General features: G+C 38.1%; 1 protein-coding gene across 15 annotated transcripts in view; it reads left to right on the plus strand.

The window, feature by feature from the left end:
* Window positions 1-9453, plus strand: part of ZNF215 (zinc finger protein 215) — a 25694-nt gene extending 16241 nt beyond the window's left edge. For 9 of the 15 annotated variants that reach the window (XM_070274608.1, XM_001500132.6, XM_070274609.1 and 6 more), the window contains 3 exons: window positions 1334-1466; window positions 1793-1888; window positions 7819-9453. In XM_070274608.1, the coding sequence (XP_070130709.1) occupies window positions 1334-1466; window positions 1793-1888; window positions 7819-8771 (1182 nt within the window). In that variant the 3' untranslated portion in view covers window positions 8772-9453. The remainder of the gene's footprint in view (window positions 1-1333; window positions 1467-1792; window positions 1889-7818) is intronic. The other 6 variants (XM_070274616.1, XM_070274617.1, XM_023645942.2 and 3 more) reach the window with 1 other exon arrangement.
* Window positions 9454-18350: the final 8897 nt, after the last annotated feature.

Genomic DNA, 18350 nt, shown 5'->3' on the forward strand with positions numbered 1-18350 from the left:
CATAGTTCCATGTAAGGACATGGGACTGTTATTCTCCCACAGGACATTGGCCCTATTTTAGTTGGTGATACACTCTTTGGAAATATTTAATCTTTGTATATTCTCTGAGCATCTGTTCCCTCAAGATTGTAGACGATAATTGAAGCTATAGAAATAGAGCCTACCCAGAGACTGCTTAGAATTAGAAGTGAAAGGAGCTGAGGGCAGAATCCTGAGCACTGTCATTTAATAGGCAGGAGCAGAAGAAACTTCAAAGGATGCTGGAATGAAAGACCCAAAGTGGAAAAGGAAGTCCAGGAAAATATGATGTCACTGAAAGCAAAGGATGAGAATATTTCAAGGAGAAATCTTGTAAAAGTTCAAGAAAATTCAGCTTGAGTAGCTTCTATTCACCTATTTGTGGAGATGCTAACATTCATGGGACTAGAAGCCAGGTTGCAGAGGGTTGAGGAAGGAGAAGAATGTGAGGAAGTAGGCAAAACGAATGTAGACAACTTATTCACACAGATTTGTCTCTGAAGGATAGGAAAGGAAGAGACTTGGATATTTCACTGTGACTGAGGGTGCCAATAATGACAAGGTTGAGAAAGCTGGAGAGAGAAGTGCAACAACTGATGGTGTGAGGGCCCTTATAACAAATATTTATGCAGTGCCTAATTTGCCAGACACCTTTCTCAGCGCTGGGAATATGATGGTAAACAGAAAAATCCCTGCCTTTGTGGAAATTACCTCCTACTGGAGGTAGGCAGGCAAACACAAACAAATGAGATCATTGCAGATAGTAATAATTAGAACAAAGAATTGAAAGAAACAGTGCAGTAGAAACTGATTAGGAGGATGGCTACTTGGGATAATTAGGTAAGGCCTATCTGACAGGGTGGCACTGGGCAGTGACACCTGAATGATAAAGAGTTAGCAGGTCACATCTCTCAATTAGAGAAAATGCCTTACCTCTTCTATTAGCACAGCCTAAATCTTGATTACAGATTTCCCTCAAATCTACTTTAAACTCTTCCTGTTCTGAACTCCTTTTATGTAAATTGTTTGTACCACTCTAATTTTTTTGTTCCACAATTATTCCATTTTTCTCTTCAACCAACATGTAAGCTAATCTGGAGTTAGGACTGCACTTCCTTTTCCTTTTGCAGCCCTCACAGAGTACCAAGTTGATAGGCCCCTAATACAACTTGATTTTCATCACTTAGATCTCCAAACATTGTCCTATCAATTTCTTGTATGTTCTGGCCACCTACCCTATTCCTTCCAAATTCATTTCTCCTCTGGTAATATTTTTGGGAGTGACTTTTGAATAAAAAGGAACTTAATGTTTTAGGAACCGGTGACGTTCAAAGATGTGGTTGTGGAATTCAGCGAGGAAGAGTGGGGGCAGCTGGACCCTGCTGTAAAGAACCTGTACAGGGATGTGATGCTGGAGAACTATAGACACCTGAATTCACTGCGTAAAGGTGGCTTCTGCGTATTTACCTATCTGCCCATTAGTAGTCTCTTCATCTACTGTTAAAAACTGTAGGACTGCTTAAGTGGTTAAGGGCACTTGGGTTTGGGTTCAGGTTTCCTAATATCCTTTGGGCACAATAGCAGATTTTCCTGCTGTATCTGCTTGAAAGTCCTTTCTGATGTAGTTAGAAATACACAGGTCCGTGGTAGTCTCTGGCTTTATCTTTCCACAGCTCTTTAGACTACTACGTTGGGATGGAATGCTCTTCCCTATAAAAATGTCTGAAGTGTCATGTTTGTTTGTTCTTGTTGTTTTCATTTTCCCCCTGAACAGACCATCTACTTTCCAAACCTGTTGAGATGTCCAAGTTGGAGAGTAAGAAAAAAAGATGGATAATGGAGAGAGAAATCCCAAGAGCAACCATTTTTGGTAAGAGCCAGACAGATGTGAGGCATTTGTAAGAAGTTTCTGTTTGTTAAACACACAATGTATAACTCAGGCTTTGAGTTGATAATTGGGGAGGTGACAACAGAACCACCTAAACTTTGAAGAAAAAAAGTCATCATTGCTTTTTATTCCCACATTCTTTTTCTTCTCTGGATAGACAAAATAGTGCTGTCAGTAGGAGTACAGACACTTAAAGCTGCTTGGCCCCTCTGCTAGTTTCCTCCTCTGTGACAGTTAATAATAGTGTCTCCCTCCACCTTACTGTTAGGGTTGAACGAGTTGAAATTTGTAACACACTTAGGACAGTGCCTGGCACGAGGTAAGTGCTGTATAAACAAACATTAGCAACATAATATTAAATGATAGTCTTTCTTTTAAAGAAAAGAGAAACCCTGCTTTATCCTGGAGAGGCTTCAGTAAGCCTCCATTTTTCCTTCTTTTACTATAGAACTCCTTAACTTGCACTTCAACTTCCTACCTCCTCATAATCTCTATTAACGTTTTGTTTGTGAGGGATTATAATTTATTGTGGGCTTAATATAAATGTTAGTAAGTATAGAAAAGTATGGAGAGGAATATAACTCCCCCCATTACCTCACTACCAAGAGCTGTGCAGCATTAACATGTGGTTTGTTTTCTTAGCCATTTTCTTTCTTTGTGACGATGTGTCTTTGTGAAGATTTTTTTCCAAAGTCAGGGTCATCAGGAATATGTCATTATATATTTTACTCTTCTCACCTAATATGATATCATGCGTATTTACCTATTTTACTAAATAGTCTGTGAAAATGTGGTTTCTGATTCACATATAACATTCCATCTCATACATGTATCCATATATTTAACCATCCCCCCCACCAAGTGTTGGACATTTAGGTTGCAGCCAATTTTTCAGGTATATCTGATGACTGCCATAGGACACCTTGTTAGAAGAGGAACTTCACCATCGGAGGGTATAAATATATTTAACCGTCTAGTTACATTATGCTACATTGTCTACAGAAAGGTTATACCAATTCATACTCTCAGTAGTAATGACAGTATTATTATCTCTTTATTTATTATTATCACCCTAGCAAACACTGGGTATTGTTTACCTGAAATCTTTGTTAATTTGATAGGCAGATTATTCTGTTTCTTCCTTTCTGAGGTAAATCCTGCGCATCAATTATCCTTTGGATCTCCTTTCTCCCTGCTCTTTCACTTATGTTTTCACCATTTCTGCCCCATCTTCCCATTAGCTTTTTAACATTTTCAAGTCATTACTGATTTTTAAAAGTTTTCTCTCAATCCCACATCCTCTTCTATGACTCTTTCTTACCTCTTCTTTATAGCCAAACTTAAGATATTTTACACTCACTTTTCTCATTTCCTCATGTTTTAGTCCTCAACCCCTTTGAATTTAGCCCTTAACCCAAATATTCATCTGAAACAGTCCTCGCTAAGGTCATTAATGACTTTATTGTAGCAAACTCCAGTGGACATTTTTTCATTCCTTGTCTCACTTGCCTTCTCACCACCAAGTGGCACTGTTACCTGTTCCTCATTCTTAAAATGCTCTTAGGTTCTTGTAATACTTTCAGTTTTCCTCTTCTTTCTGGCTATTCTATTTCTGTTGCAGGTTTATCTTTCTCTAGCTATCCAAATTTCATAAATTTCCGAGTTTCTTCAGCATTTGATCTCATTTTGTCTTCTCTGACTCTGTATTTTCTTCCCTAGGTTGTCACATCCACAGTTAGAACTTCACTTATCACGCATCAACAGATGAATTACAAATTTATATCCCAGCTCAGGCTTCTTCTCCGAACTGAAAATTTATATGCACATAACATTTCTCTTGGATGTCTTAAAGATTCCTTAAATTCCATTAAACCAAAGTCATGATCTTTTCCTTTCCCATCTTCTTTCATTGTTCCCTAGCTGAGTGAACTGCCGTCCAGCCAGTTATGCAAGTGTAGTTTAAGTATTATCCTTGACACAACTTCTTCTCCTTCACCTGTCTAAATTTGTTTTTATTTTAACTTCCTAAATCTCTCTTGCATGTCCCCATTTCTCTCCATCTGCAGTGTTACTACCCTAGTCCCTATATTATCATCTCTCACCTGAACTATCACCATAGTGGTTTTTTTTTTTAAATCTTCTCTTTGCTATTTTTTTTTTTTTTGAGGAAGATTAGCCCTGAGCTAACTACTGCAATCCTCCTCTTTTTGCTGAGGAAGACTGGCCCTGAGCTAACATCCATGCCCATCTTCCTCTACTTTATATGTGGGACGCCTACCACAGCATGGCGTTCCAAGCGGTGCCATGTCCGCACCTGGGATTGAACCGGCAAACCCCGGGCAGCCGAGAAGCAGAATGTGCAAACTTAACCACTGCGCCGCCAGGCCAGCCCCTCACCATAGTCTCTTAATTTATCATCATAAAAGGTCTTGGCATGCCACTTGGCTCTGTCTTTTTTTCCCCAACTTCAGTGTTTGAGCCATGCTGCAATCAAAGAGATCAAATTTTGTCATGTACTTGCTTAAATCACTGTCCTGATCTCAGTTTTGTTTACTTGACAACCTGCTTCTCCATCGTCTCACACTACGTCTTCCCCTTAGTCTTTGCACTTGAACCACACTGATCTACTTTCAGTCAGTCAGTATCAAATACGTTTAGCATCTACTGTGTCCTGAGCACTCTGATAGGTGCTGGGGTAATGCAGAGAAGAGACAGTTCCAGAGGAAGCACAGTCTAGTTGTCCCTGAGTGTGGCTTGCCCTCTCCCCTCACAGGACCTCTGTACATGCTGTTTCTTTACATAAAATGCTCTTTCTCCTGCTCTTTGCCTAGTTGACTCCTAGTCTTCCTTCAGATCTCAAATAGGTCCACATTTCCCCAGGGAAGACTTTCTTGACTCAGTTAGTTTTTTCTGTTACGTACACCCATAGCACCATATTCTTCTCCTTTTAGCATTTAACACAATGGTATTTCCCATGTATGTGTGTGAATCTTTGTCTCCCACACTGGGCTTTATGTTCCTTGAGGGTAGGGACCATGTCTCTTTTTGCCTTATCTTTATATCTCCAGCCCTTTGCACATATATAGGAACCCAATAAAAAAAAGGATAGATAGTTGATTATGAGAAAGGTAAAAATTATTTCATCTGTTTTGGTCACTTGTGATTCAGTAAATGGTTATTTTATGTCCTTTATCTATTAAAACTTTGGAGGTTTTTAAGTAATATCTTAAGATCTTACGTAAATTGTCACTATTGACCACAGTTGAGGCAAATGAGGTACTCTGAGGTTTTTAAATTATTTATGGTGTCTGCCATACATATTTTTAAAATTTATGTTACAGATATCTTCCCCCATTGCTTGATACCTGTTAATTTTACATAAGAATTTTTCCATCCCCCAACCAAGAAACATATTTCCTGATTTTATTCTAATTTCATTATTTAAATAAAATACTTTAATCAATCTGGAATTTACTTCAGTAAATGTAATTTATTTTCCCAGTTAATGGATTGTAGTGGATTAAAGAATACTTATTACCATAATTATTTAATATTGACCTGAAAGACTTAACCATGAAAAATAAATGAAACAAATGAGAAATTTAATAGAAGAGAAAAAAACGTTATTTTCAAATAACTGTCTACTTAGAAAATGCAAGAGACTCATTATCAAAACTATTATATCTGTTAAGAGTTTTGTAAGATGACCAAATATAAAACAAAAATATTAGTAGCTTTCTTACATATTAGAACTAAGTGACTTGAAAATAACAAAATCATGGAAGTGATTTTAAAAAAACAAGTAAGGAAGTTACATGAAAAATGAGTTGTACAAAATGAGAACAACAACAAAGATTATTTAGGGAAATACAAATTAAGAATTTTGTCATTCAATAAATACTCCTGGCACAATTACTGTTTTGGTTATCTGTTGCTTCTAACGAATCACTCCAAAGCTTAGTGACTTAAAACTGCAATCATTTTATTAATTTTCACAATTTTGTGAGTTGACTTAGGAATTCTTACTCTCCATATGGTGTTGGCTGAGGATGCAGCGTTTGACTGGGATAGAATGGTCAAGATGGCTCATTTGAGGGATAGAAGTTGATGCTGGCTGTAACTGGGAACTAAGCTTGTCCTATGAACCCGAGCCCCTATATATGGCCTTTCCTCATCTCCTCACTCTCCTAAAGGCTAGGCCCAGAAGTGGCATAGTATCACTTTTGCCACATTCTGTTGGCTGAGTTGTCACAGGATCAGCCCAGATTCAAGGGGAAGAAAAATAGACTATTCTCTATGGGGAGAGTGTCAAAGAATGTGCAGCCATTTTGATCTATAGTCTGTCCTCTGGCCAGAAATTATCTGTTTCCCCCTTGTTAAATACATTTACTCTCTCCTAATACCTCATCTTAGATGGCATCAAGCTTGAAGCCCAAGATCCCATCATCTAAATTAGGTCCAGGTTGGGAAGAGGTTCCTCTCTCTCTGAAGGCGTATGAATTAGAAGGACAAGTCATCTGCCCCCACACATTCAGGATACAGTGGTGAGCAGAGGCAGGAAAACTATAATCAATACTCCCATTATATTCCCAGGTTCCACCCCAGGAGATTCTGATTTAACAGCCTAGTTTTCAGCTTGGGTATTGTACAGACAAATGATAATTTCTGCTAGAAATTAGACTAAACCAGGCCAAACTGATAGTTTCTTGATGAAGTTAGATGTATCAGTGGGGCCGCTTTAAGGTAAGAGTCATTTCATAAAATAAAATAATAGTATTTAAGGACAGATTATATATAAGAGATAAAGAGCAGTGGTTATTCAAGATCTCTTCATGAACTCTAGTGTAAATATGAGAACAACAGTGACTCAACAAAAATGAAGACATTGAGGGAAGTTCTTTCCACATGGAAGATGATATTCTCAGGCTCTCATTCGTTGAGTTGGAAGAGAGTAGTAGGGTAGTCAAGTGGAGATGTCCAGGAGACTGGTAAAAACAAGGGTCAATAATATATGAAGATGTGATTTGGCTACCAATAAAGTTTAGAAGATAAAATCATTAGATGTACCTGAAATTATGTGGAAAAGGAGAAAGGGCAGGCAGTAAAATTTAATTTTTTTTAAGTTGCTAGAATACATAGTATACTGGGCATGTTTATACAGAAGCTAAATGAGAAAGGAATTTTGAGAAGGGAGGCAGAACATTATTAAATGAAACAAACTGAAGACAGGTGAAAAGAGAATCTAACCTTAATCAGAACAGGTGAAATTTTGAGTTCTAGGAAATACGGAGAAAAATATCATAGCACTGTTAAATCAGGAGTGGTTTTGAGCCCAGACAAAGGATAATTTCCCTGCTACCTTATATTACAGTTTTTTCTCCCTTTGTTCAAAAAGGAATAATTGCAGCTATATAGAAAATAGAGGCACTAAGATTGCAACTCTGCTTTTAGCTGGTTAAGGTATGGTGCCTGTAAGTATAGGCATGTTCCTAAAGATGTGGTTAAATTGGTATTTTAGAAGGGCTTATTTATTATTGGTGAGCAACTTCGGTTAAAAGAGCATGCTGGAGAAAGGAACATTAGGCATAATCTTCACAGACTATAAGCACCAGTGATAGTCTGAACTGTGAAATGCCACACATCCCAGTTCATGTGCTGATGTTTTACCCAAGCCCTATGTATTCTCCTTAGTATTCCTGAATAGCTCTCCTCATATTTTATGATCTCCTAACCCCCTTTTTATTTTTATTCCATTTATTTATTCTATAATTCTTTTCTAACCTTGTCTCACATTCCTATTCTGTATTTAAAACCCATACAATATGCATATACCCTGATATGGTTTAGTCTCCTTTTCCTAATTAAACAATTTCCCTTCTTCTAGTTCATGGAATTTTTTTATTTCTTTTTAGATAGAGAGACAATTTCGGAAAACCAAAATTCTGTTCCAAAGCAGAGAATTTCTAGAGAAGAACCATCCCATGGAGTGATTATGACAAGACTGACCAAAAGTGGACACCCTTCTTTAGATGGTTGGAGAAGTGACGATTGGTTATATAGGAACCAGGACCACTGGGATGTAAATTTACCACGTGAATCTTTCATTTACAAAACAACCTACAATGAGGAGGGAGACTTTGAATCTAGTGAAAGTAAGAAAAGCTCTGATGTTCTATCAGTTAACTCAATTTTTGATACGCAACAGGGAATTCCTATGAGAAAGGGGCCCCCAAAGTGTGGTAAGTTTAAAACTAACTTCAAATTTAATTTAGACTCAGAAGGTAAGCAACATTTAGAGTATAATGAATCTGAGAATGCCTTGAGCCTGAGTACAGATATTCACCGCCCAAAAGGTCATACCACAATGAATTCCTATGAATGCTGTCAGTGTGGGAAAGCCTTCAGCCGGAGTTCATCCCTTGTTCGACATCAAATCATTCACACTGGAGAGAAACCCTATAAATGCTGTGAATGTGGGAGATTCTTCAACCGACGTTCAAACCTTACTAAGCATCAAAAAATTCATACTGAAGCAAAGGCCTATGAAGGCAATAAATTTGGAGAAGCCTTTAGTAAGAGTGAAGACAGTAATAAAAATCCAAAACTGCATTCTGGAGATAATCCCTATGAATGTAACTGTGGAAAATCCTTCAGCAGGAGCTCCTCACTTATTCGACATCAAATGATTCATACAGGAGAAAAACCATTCAAATGTAAGGAATGTGAGAAAACCTTCAATAGGAGTTCAAACCTTAAAAAACACCAAAAACTTCATAGTTATAGGGCAACTCAAGAGAAGTCCTATAACAGAAAGAAATTTGGGATTAGCTTCAGTCGGAGTGCAGAACTCATTCAGCATCCATGAATTTATGCTGGAAGGAATCCTATGAATGTAGTAAATGGAATAAAATATTTGTCAGAGATTATTCTTTAATTGATATGACAGAATTAATATTTGAGAGTAAACTGTCGGAGCTTTTCCCAGCTCCCAAGGCCACAAGGGCTTGGAGACAAATGTATTACCAAACAAGTGTTTGTCTGTCATTATTCTGATACCCAATACTGTCATCTCTCCCTACTTCATAAATGGGACCTATGGTATACTTATATTCACCTGATCTATTGATGAAGTAGATATTAAGGAGGAGCCATGCAATACCCTTGGAATTGATATTTAACGAAACTCACACTTCAAACTGGCAGTCCTCGTAAGGTCACAAGAAACCAGGAGCTCACAAGAATATAGGCTACTGCTAAGGACTGAATTCTCTCTGAATTAATGGCAAAGACCACAGTGACAGCCAATTAGTCCACTCCTGATAATATCCTTGTTTCTCCTGCTGCTAAGTGGGGACTAGAATTGGAAGAAGGTTATCAACTGCAGTGGGAAGTGGGTGTGGTGGTGGTAATCTACATGTATTCCTCAATATCTGCATTTTTTTAAAGTACTCTTTGGGATCTAGGCTGGAGAGACATCCATTGCCTAGGTGTATCATTTGTCCCAAACATTAAAGGATCAATAAAGTTTCCTAAAAGTCTGTGCACCAGACCTGCCTCTTGCTACTTCTAAGCTACTTCAGGATCCCAAAGGGTTCTTGAGCAAAGATGCTTATCTTAACTCTGCCCAAAAAGATTCATACTGGAGACATTTCTAGTGAATGATGTTGGTGGCTCTTTGTCAGAGCTCATACCTTATGCAAAAGCAGAAAAGGTATACTGGATTGAACCTCTATGATGAGTTGTTAAATGTGGAAAATTCTGTGTTCATTTGTTCATCCTTTGCATCACAAGTTGTATTCTTTAGGTCAAAACCCTATACAAATAATTGTTATGAAAATTCGTATAAACATAAGGAAACTTGTAGAACATCCTAACAGGAGAAAAACACTCTGAATGTAAGAAGTTCTTGACGCATATAGTTCAGTCATTCATCAAATGAATTCTGGCGTTCTCATTTTAGGTGTTCTGAATGTAATAGTTCACGTTTTTATATAAGTGATTTTCTTTTGCATGGTTGAAAGATAAAAGTACTCTTTTCATTTTTTATCTTTTTTCAACAGCTAGCTATTTGGGGAAAAGTAAGATGCTTATTTTTTTTCTCCTAAGCTTTCTAAAAAATAAAAAGTTTATTTTTTGAAACATATGTAGCTTCAAAAAATACGTCTTCAGAGTGCATTTAAAATTTAATTTTTGCAGAATATTTACAGCCAATTAACATTTTCCCCCAGCCGTTTTCCATAAACCTACTTATTTAATTTGAGTTGTACTGTGTGCATTCAAGGGTAGATATCTAAGCTGAAACATGAAGAGTGAGTGGAAATTAGATTGTGTGTGGTGGAGGGTGAGAATGTTAGAGGTGAAAAAGGAGAAATGAGTACAAAGCTACAGAGGAATGAGGGCATGATACCAAGAAACAGAAGTCCACTGGCTGGAATATGGCACTGGAATAGAATGGAGCAGGAATACAGAGAGGTGAAGCTAGAGAGAGTCAAAGGCCAGATCGTGAAAGGCCTTGTAAGCCACCTTTGAAGTCTTGACTTTATCCTAAAGGTAATGGCAAAAAATAAAATTCTGATCTCCACAATTATTTAGTGCTTTGAAAGTGCTAATTGAAATAGAGAAGAAAAATAAATGTAAATTGGAAAGGAGAAAGTCGTTTGCTGATGATATAGTAAACCATCAGGACAACCTAAGAAAATTAACGAAAAACTTAGATTTAATAAGTGAATTCAGATATACTAGATATACCCTACTTCCCTCAAAAACTACCTGGATAAATGGAGAGATCTTGATGAGAAAACTATTCTAGATATGTTGAATTTTCCCATATTAAACTATTTAAAAAATTCTAATCCAGTATTTCATTGGGAAGATTATTTCACAAAGTGATTATAAAGTTTATTTTGTAGAAGTAAGCTAAAATAGCTATGAACGTTTTTGTGTGTGTGTACGTGTGAGGAACATTGGCCTTGAGCTAACATCTGTTGCCAATCTTCCTCTTCTTGCTAGAGGAAAATTTTCACTGAGCTAACATCTATGCCAGTCTTCCCTTATTTCATGTGAAGTGTTGCCACGGTGTGGCTTGACCAGCAGTGCGAGGTCTGTGCCCAGGATCCGAACCTGCGAACCCCAGACTGCTGAAGCAGAGCATGCAAACTTAACCACTACTGAGCCAGCCCTGCTATGAACATTTTATTAAAGGGAGAGTAATAATCTTACTACTATACTAGTTATATAGTATAGTCCTAACCTAGGAATTGACATCTCTGGGACAGAATTGATTGTAACTAGACCTAGATGTTTATAAGAATTTAGCATATAAATTGTCACTTCAGATTGGTGTAGAAAAAATATATTACATATATATCATTGCAGATGCATTAAACATGAATATATAGGTTGATATTAAAAGCAAAAATAAAAAGCTGAACATCTATAGAAAATAGTATAAAAATTAACTGTCAGTTCATGAAAAAAGGAAAATACTGTTTTCACTAAGCAAAACAAGTTAGAAAGATAACATTTGGGGCTGATAGACATCATATGAAAGGAATAATACAATTTTAGCAGGACTGTCAACAAATGGTAACTCATAACCACTAATGGGAACAAAAATAATGACTACCTTCCTGGAAAGGCAATTTGACAACATGTATCAAGAGCCTTTAAAAAGTCAGTACGCAGGGGCCCATTAGGTGGCATAGTGGTTAAGTTCACGTGCTCTGCTTCTGCAGCCTGGAGTTTGTGGGTTCGGATACTAGGCACAGACCTAGCACTGCTTGTCAGGCCACGCTGTGTCAGCATCCCACATAAAAAATATAGAGGAAGATTGGCACAGGTGTTAGCTCAGCAACAATCTTCCTCAAGCAAAATAAGGAGGATTGGCAACAGATGTTAGCTCAGGGCCAATCTTACCAAAAAAGAAAAAAAAACAAAAAGATCATTACACAGAACACAGAGGGGAACAGAGTTAAGAACTCAAAAACCTAAAGTATCATCCCCAAAGGGCAGCACAGAATGCACAGTCTACAAAAGGAAACAGCAAAGAGTTTTGCAGAAAGGGCCAGGCATCCAGCCTACAATGAGAGGGAGGAGGTAACTGCAGGCCTCAACCTGGGAGCAAAAAAATAAGTATGGTTCAAGAACCATCAGACCCTCAGCAGCGACAACAATCACTGAGGGACTGGGTCACAGAGGGCCTATGTCAGGGATGAGGAGGTAGTAGACACATCACCCAGGCTCTCTTACCTTTACTTAAATATATCAATGAGCATATTAATAGGCTGTCCGTCTATTTCACGTTTAGGGAGCTGTGATCAAGGTGTCATCAGCACAGATTACTCTGGATCAAAACATTCTGATTACTCCTCCACTCCTGTAACTTATTGTGGTAATTATGATACTTTGTCTCTGACACAAGCCCCCCTCTGGCCTCTGCCGCTCCTGAATTGTATAATTACCATTAAGATCAAGAAATCCGCTTCAATTGTGGCAGTTTTCACCATCTTCAGCCTACATAAAACAGACACTACAAAGTGCTTCAAGAATGCTTTTGCTTGTCTTTCAAAACATCTCTTAACTCTGGTGACGAGAGTAATAATAAATCTCTCCCAATAGTCCATCACCCTGCACCTCTGAATACCTTTCTCTATGGTATATGAGAAGTCATGTTATTAGAAGTAGGTCAAGTTTGAGTCCAGGCTTTAATTAGCTAACTCAATAGGTTGCTCTTTCTGCTGCTCAAGGTAACACATTAAATCCCAGGTGCCAGAGATGTTTGCACCCATGACAATGAATTCAACCCAAATGTAAGTTATATTTGGTCCATCTTAGAATCTACTCCCACACTCGCTCCCCAGGTTCTTGCTAATACAATTACTGAGGTCTTGTAATTCTTACGGTAATAGATATCTCCTCTAGGAGCAGGGAATGCTTGCATTTTTTCTGTGAGGGTTATGTTGGGTCTAAGTCTCATTACAGGCCTGGAGCCAATGATGGTGGTGGGGATGGGTAATGAAGAGATTTGATATCAGCTTGTGAGGCAAATGTCCCAGGTGTAGTCAGGAATAAGCTTTAATGGAGAGAGGGTTTGACACCCTCAAACAAGTGGATAAGGATATCATTTTCATTGACAAGAAAGGTCCAGAGGAATGGAGTGGGCATGTCCTTAGCCTTACCGATGTCCACCCAGATGCCTTATCCAATGGTCTTCACCAATTCTCTTATATCTCTGACCAGGTTATGTATTTAATTGGTGCTGCAATTCTGCAGCTGTTTCAGTCAGAGTGTTTCAGGCCTCAGCTGTTTGCCTTGTAGCCATTGAAAATGAGGAACTATTTCAAAACTGCTGTAAGGCCCTTTAGGTTATTCTTTTCTGTTTCTTAATTGTATGCCCACATTTCTTGGTTGCTCATTCCCTGTGTTCATTCTCTAAGGTGACAGGAGAATCCAGATGGCTTCAAATCTTTAAAATCATTATTTTCATCATAGCAACTGGATACCATAGTCACTTGATCTCTCAAAACCTTGCCCTCCTCCTGCACTTTTATTCAATTCTATCACCAGTGACAATCTGAGAAATCTCGATGCCCTCAAATTCTATTTTCCCTCCAGCAAGGAGGTATCCCTGGGCTCCTCCCAGTAACCTAATCCTGAATCCCATTTAGAGGGTCTATTTTCTAGGACCACTTTGGTCTCAAGAATTACTTTAGTCTAGGTTCCAACAGGTTACAGATGTCATACCTAATTTTAGAATAATTTAATAATGGCATAAGGATAAGGGACTATTTAAAGAGGTGTGGGCAGATTTGGGGGAAACCACAAGAAATAGGGAAGCACTGCAGAGATAGTAGCAAGGAGGTGTTTTATCCCCAGGCCTGAAGAGGCAAGAGAAAGGAGCCATCACTAGAAACTAGAAAGAAAGGGTCATGTAAAGAAGGCCCTTTGGTAAGAGTTGTGATGTCAGATCTAGAAGAACAGGCAGTCAAAATCAACCTTCCAGTCTTGTCAGGGCTCCCCATTGGCCAAACCTAGTCAAAGCCAGAGGGCTAGGGAGCCTCTTGATATAGTCCATTCAGGACAGCCTCCCAGTGTTGGAGAAGGGTAGGGAGTGAATCTAGAAAGGCAAATAGAAGATATCTGGTACAAGATCCAAAATAATCTGATGAGGGATTTTAATGAACCATAGTCCTCCTGGATATATCTATGATTCATATCCTTGGAAGTCCAAATCTCCTTGAACTGATATCTATAACCAATTAGATCATCTATAGCATAAGTAGAAGTTTTTTTTTAAAATTGAGATATAATTGACGTATTAGCTTCAGATGTACAACATAATGATTCAATATCTGTATACCTTGTGAAATGATCACCACAATACTCAGTTAACCTTCATTACCACACAACGTTACCTATCTTTTTTCTTATGATGAGAACCTTTAAGATTTACTCTCTTAGCAACTTTCAAACATACAATACCATGTTATCAACCATAGTCACCATGCTATACATTACAACCCCAAGACTTATTTTATAACTGAAAGTTTGTACCTTTTGACCACATTCACCCATTTTTCCCACCTGCACACCTTACCTCTGGCAAACACCAATCTGTTCTCTGTATCTATGAAAATTTGGGGTGGTTTTTTGGGGGGGAGAGGCTTAGAAATTCCACAATAAGTGAGATGATACAGTATTTGTCTTTCTCTGTCTTATTTCACTTAGCATAATACCCTCCAGGTTCATCCATCTTGTCACAAATGGCAGGATTTCCCTCTTTTATGGGTGAATAATATTCCTGTGTGTGTGTGTGTGTATGTGTGTGTATACCACATCTTTATCCATTCATCCATTGATGGACACTTAGGTTGTTTCCATGTCTTTACTATTGTAAATAACGCTGCAATGAACATGGGAGTGCAGATACCATTTCAACTTAGTGCTTTTGTTTCCCTCAGATAAATACCCAAAGTGGAATTGCTGGATCATACAGTAGCTCTATTTTTAATTTTTTGAGGAAACTCCAGACTGTTTTCCAAAGTGGCTGCACCAGTTTACATTCCCACCAACAGTGCATAAGTGCTCCCTTTTCTCCACATCCTCAGCAATGCTTGTTATTTCTTATCTTTTTGATAGTCATTCTAACAGGTGTGAGGTGATAACTAATTGTGGTTTTGATTTGCATCAGTGATGTTGAGCACCTTTTCACATACCTTTTGGTCATCTGTACATCTTCTTTGGAAAAACATTGATTCCGATCCTCTGCCCATTTTTAAATGAGATTGGGGTTTTTTTCCTATGGATTTGTAGGAGTTCTGTATATATTTTGGATATTAACTCCTTATCAATTATACAATTTGCAAATATTTCCCCCATTTGGTGTTGCCTTTTCATTGTGTTGATTGTTTCCTTTGCTATGCAAAAGTTTTAGTTTGATGTAGTCTCACTTGTTTATTTTTGCTTTTGTTGCCTTTGGTTTTGGTGTCAAATCCAAAAAATCATTTCCAAGACCAATGTCAAATAAAGCCGTAAGATATTTAAAATGTACATCCTGGTGATTTGATATGTATACATCATGAAAGGATCCCCCCCATCTAGTTAATTAACACATCATCTCCATGCCAGCCAGAGTTCTTGAACGTACTGTCCGCACTAGCTCACTGCCCACTCACTCTTCAACCACCTGCAATCTGCTCATAGTCCTCATTACTCTAAAGAAAGAATTCTAGACAAGGCCACCAACGGCTTCTTCATTGGTGAACCTAGCTGACGCTTTTCAGCCTTTTTTTTCCTTCACCTTCATCTCCCTGTGGTTTTTGATGTTATTAACTGCTCCTTTTCTGGAGGTACTATGTTCCCTTGGCTTTTATGACACCACAATATCCTCACTTTCGTCTCACATCTTTGGCAACTCCTTCTTAGTATCTGACCATCGGGTCACATGATGTTACTCCTCAGGGTTCTTGTCTTCACTGATGATCTAAAGCCCAGGTATCTTTCCTAAGTTCCAGACCCACAAGACATCTCTATGTTGGAGGAGGTCATTGAGGGTATGACTGACGATTGACCTTCAAGCTGGACTGAGGCAATCGGAGGTTCCTCACCCCTACCCCTGTGCTTGGAATGTACATTCCATCCTCTATTCCCACGCTAGGAGCTGTTTCAAGGACACAGTCTCGAGAGAGCAATATGTTGTTGACACCATCTGGATGTTATACATGACTGAACCCAGTTAAGGCTCTATATAAACTTGTAAGATTCCGGCAGGTGGGTGCAGAGATCTACTCGTCTTGTGGCCGACCAAGAGAAGCCTCCTATGTAAGTTCCCTTGCTTATTAAACCTGACACCTACCAATCTGGAGTGGTCTGCCTCTTTCTTTGGTCTCTCCTTGCCCTCTGTATGTGGGCCAGTTTCAGATTTCCCCCAGGAAGCTCCCAAGTTTTTGGACCAACATTCCATTTGGATGGCTCACAGGCTTTTCAGCTTCAGTGCAGGAAATGGCACTACAATCTACCCAGTTGTCCAAACTAGAAAATCTGCCTTCTCTCTCCTCCCATACTCCATATCCCATCAGTTACTAAGGCATTCTGCTAGTAGCTATTCAGTATTCATTCATCCCATTTGCACTGTTAATCTTACCAGGGCACATAGCCACCTAACTTTGGATTACATTTATCTCTGTTAATAAGTACTAGCTAATGGGATGAGCACAGAAGTGATATGTGTCACTTCCAGGTCTTTCCTTCCAAGCAGCTAGACATCTTTCTACTCTCCTGAACCATTTCCCTCTCCCTGCTGGCTGAGAAACAATGAAAACTGTATAACTGCGCAGAACTACAAGCAGAAGCCAGTATTTAGAATGGAATCCTGGACCACCTCTGGACTGTTTATGAAAGAGAAATAAATTTAAACCATATATAAGCTACTGTATCTTTTTTAAAATGTCTTTGGTACCACAGGTTGGCATGTATCTTACTTAAAACACTCACCAAATCCTTTAGACTCTTCCTCCTACCTATCTGCATATACTCGCATGGGTCCTATAATATTTTTGGTTAGTAACATCTCTCTCACATTACTTCAACTAGTGTTTCCACCTTGAAATTTTGTAAAATGCAGCCGGAGGATCTTGCTGAAATACAAATTTTGATTATTGTACATAACTACTTAAGACTTTCAAAGACTTCCCAAGGACTTTTAGGTAAACTCTAAACTGTGCAACATGACTTATGTTGCCTTTCATGTTCTAACCCGTGCTGAATGTTCTCTTGCACTGCCCTCCTATACTCCATATGCCAACCATGCAATAACTTCCAGTTCCCCAACCACGCCACATGCTTTAGCTCTAGGTTTTCCATATTCCCTATCATGAGACATTCTTATTCTCTTTATCCAGCTAATTTTCGCTTCTTCAAATTCAACTAATGATGTTTCTTCCTTTAGGAAGCCTTCTCTGGCAACCTAACACTGAGTTAGAAAATCCTTCTATGTGCTAAGTTCAACATACTTATACCTTTTATACTACTTATAAGAATTCTGTTGCAATTATCTGTTAAACTGACTGCATCCCTTCACTATTTAGTATAGTTTCTGAGGGCAAGTATTCTGTATTGTTTACTATCATACCCAAAATTCCTGGAAAGCATATGAAGTACAAATTTGCAGAAAATAAATAGTATTGAATAAAGGAGTAGCAAGTAGACTTGACTATTTCTTTTTTACATCTCTTATTGTAAGGCAATATGACCAAGCACATTTTTAAATGAATAATAAATAAGAACTGATAATCCCACTACCATAACACCAGTACTTTTTTTAAGTTTGTGATTCCTTTGAATAAAAACTATTTCTCTCTATTGTTCACACTGAATTGTTATAAGCGGCTCTGGGATCTATTTGTTGTTATCTTCACAGATGTCATCTCTGAACTTACTAATGTACCAATAGTAGTTCCGCTTTGTCAATTTTCCCAAAGTACTCCTTGGTATCTAAGTTGTTGTCTCTTCCTCTCATTACTTTATTTTCATTTTAATTTTCAAGGGCTGAAATAGGTTATTTTTTTAAAAGAAAGACCTACTATTGTCAGAGACATTAACTAGGTACCACTCTAGCAAGAGAGAAAAATCCTAAGAGATTATCACTAACTAAATACATATGACAATGAGTTTGGTGGCTAAAACAGCAAAGCTTCTGAGAAAGAAAAATATATATAATTAGTATTTTGATTTTCTTTTTTTTGATGAAAATTCTTCTTATGAAACACCTACATCTACTAACACAGTCTTACATATATGGAAAATCAAACTTCTAGGTTTTAATCCTGCATTTGCCACTAATTTATCCTCTAACCAGTTATTTAACTTAGGACTCTAATTTCTCACCTGAGAATGTGGATACCTGGCCCACGTTTTGATTATTATCCAGCTCAAATGAGATAATATA

This window comes from Equus caballus, chromosome 7 (genome assembly GCF_041296265.1).
Source record: "Equus caballus isolate H_3958 breed thoroughbred chromosome 7, TB-T2T, whole genome shotgun sequence".
Taxonomy (NCBI): domain Eukaryota; kingdom Metazoa; phylum Chordata; class Mammalia; order Perissodactyla; family Equidae; genus Equus; species Equus caballus.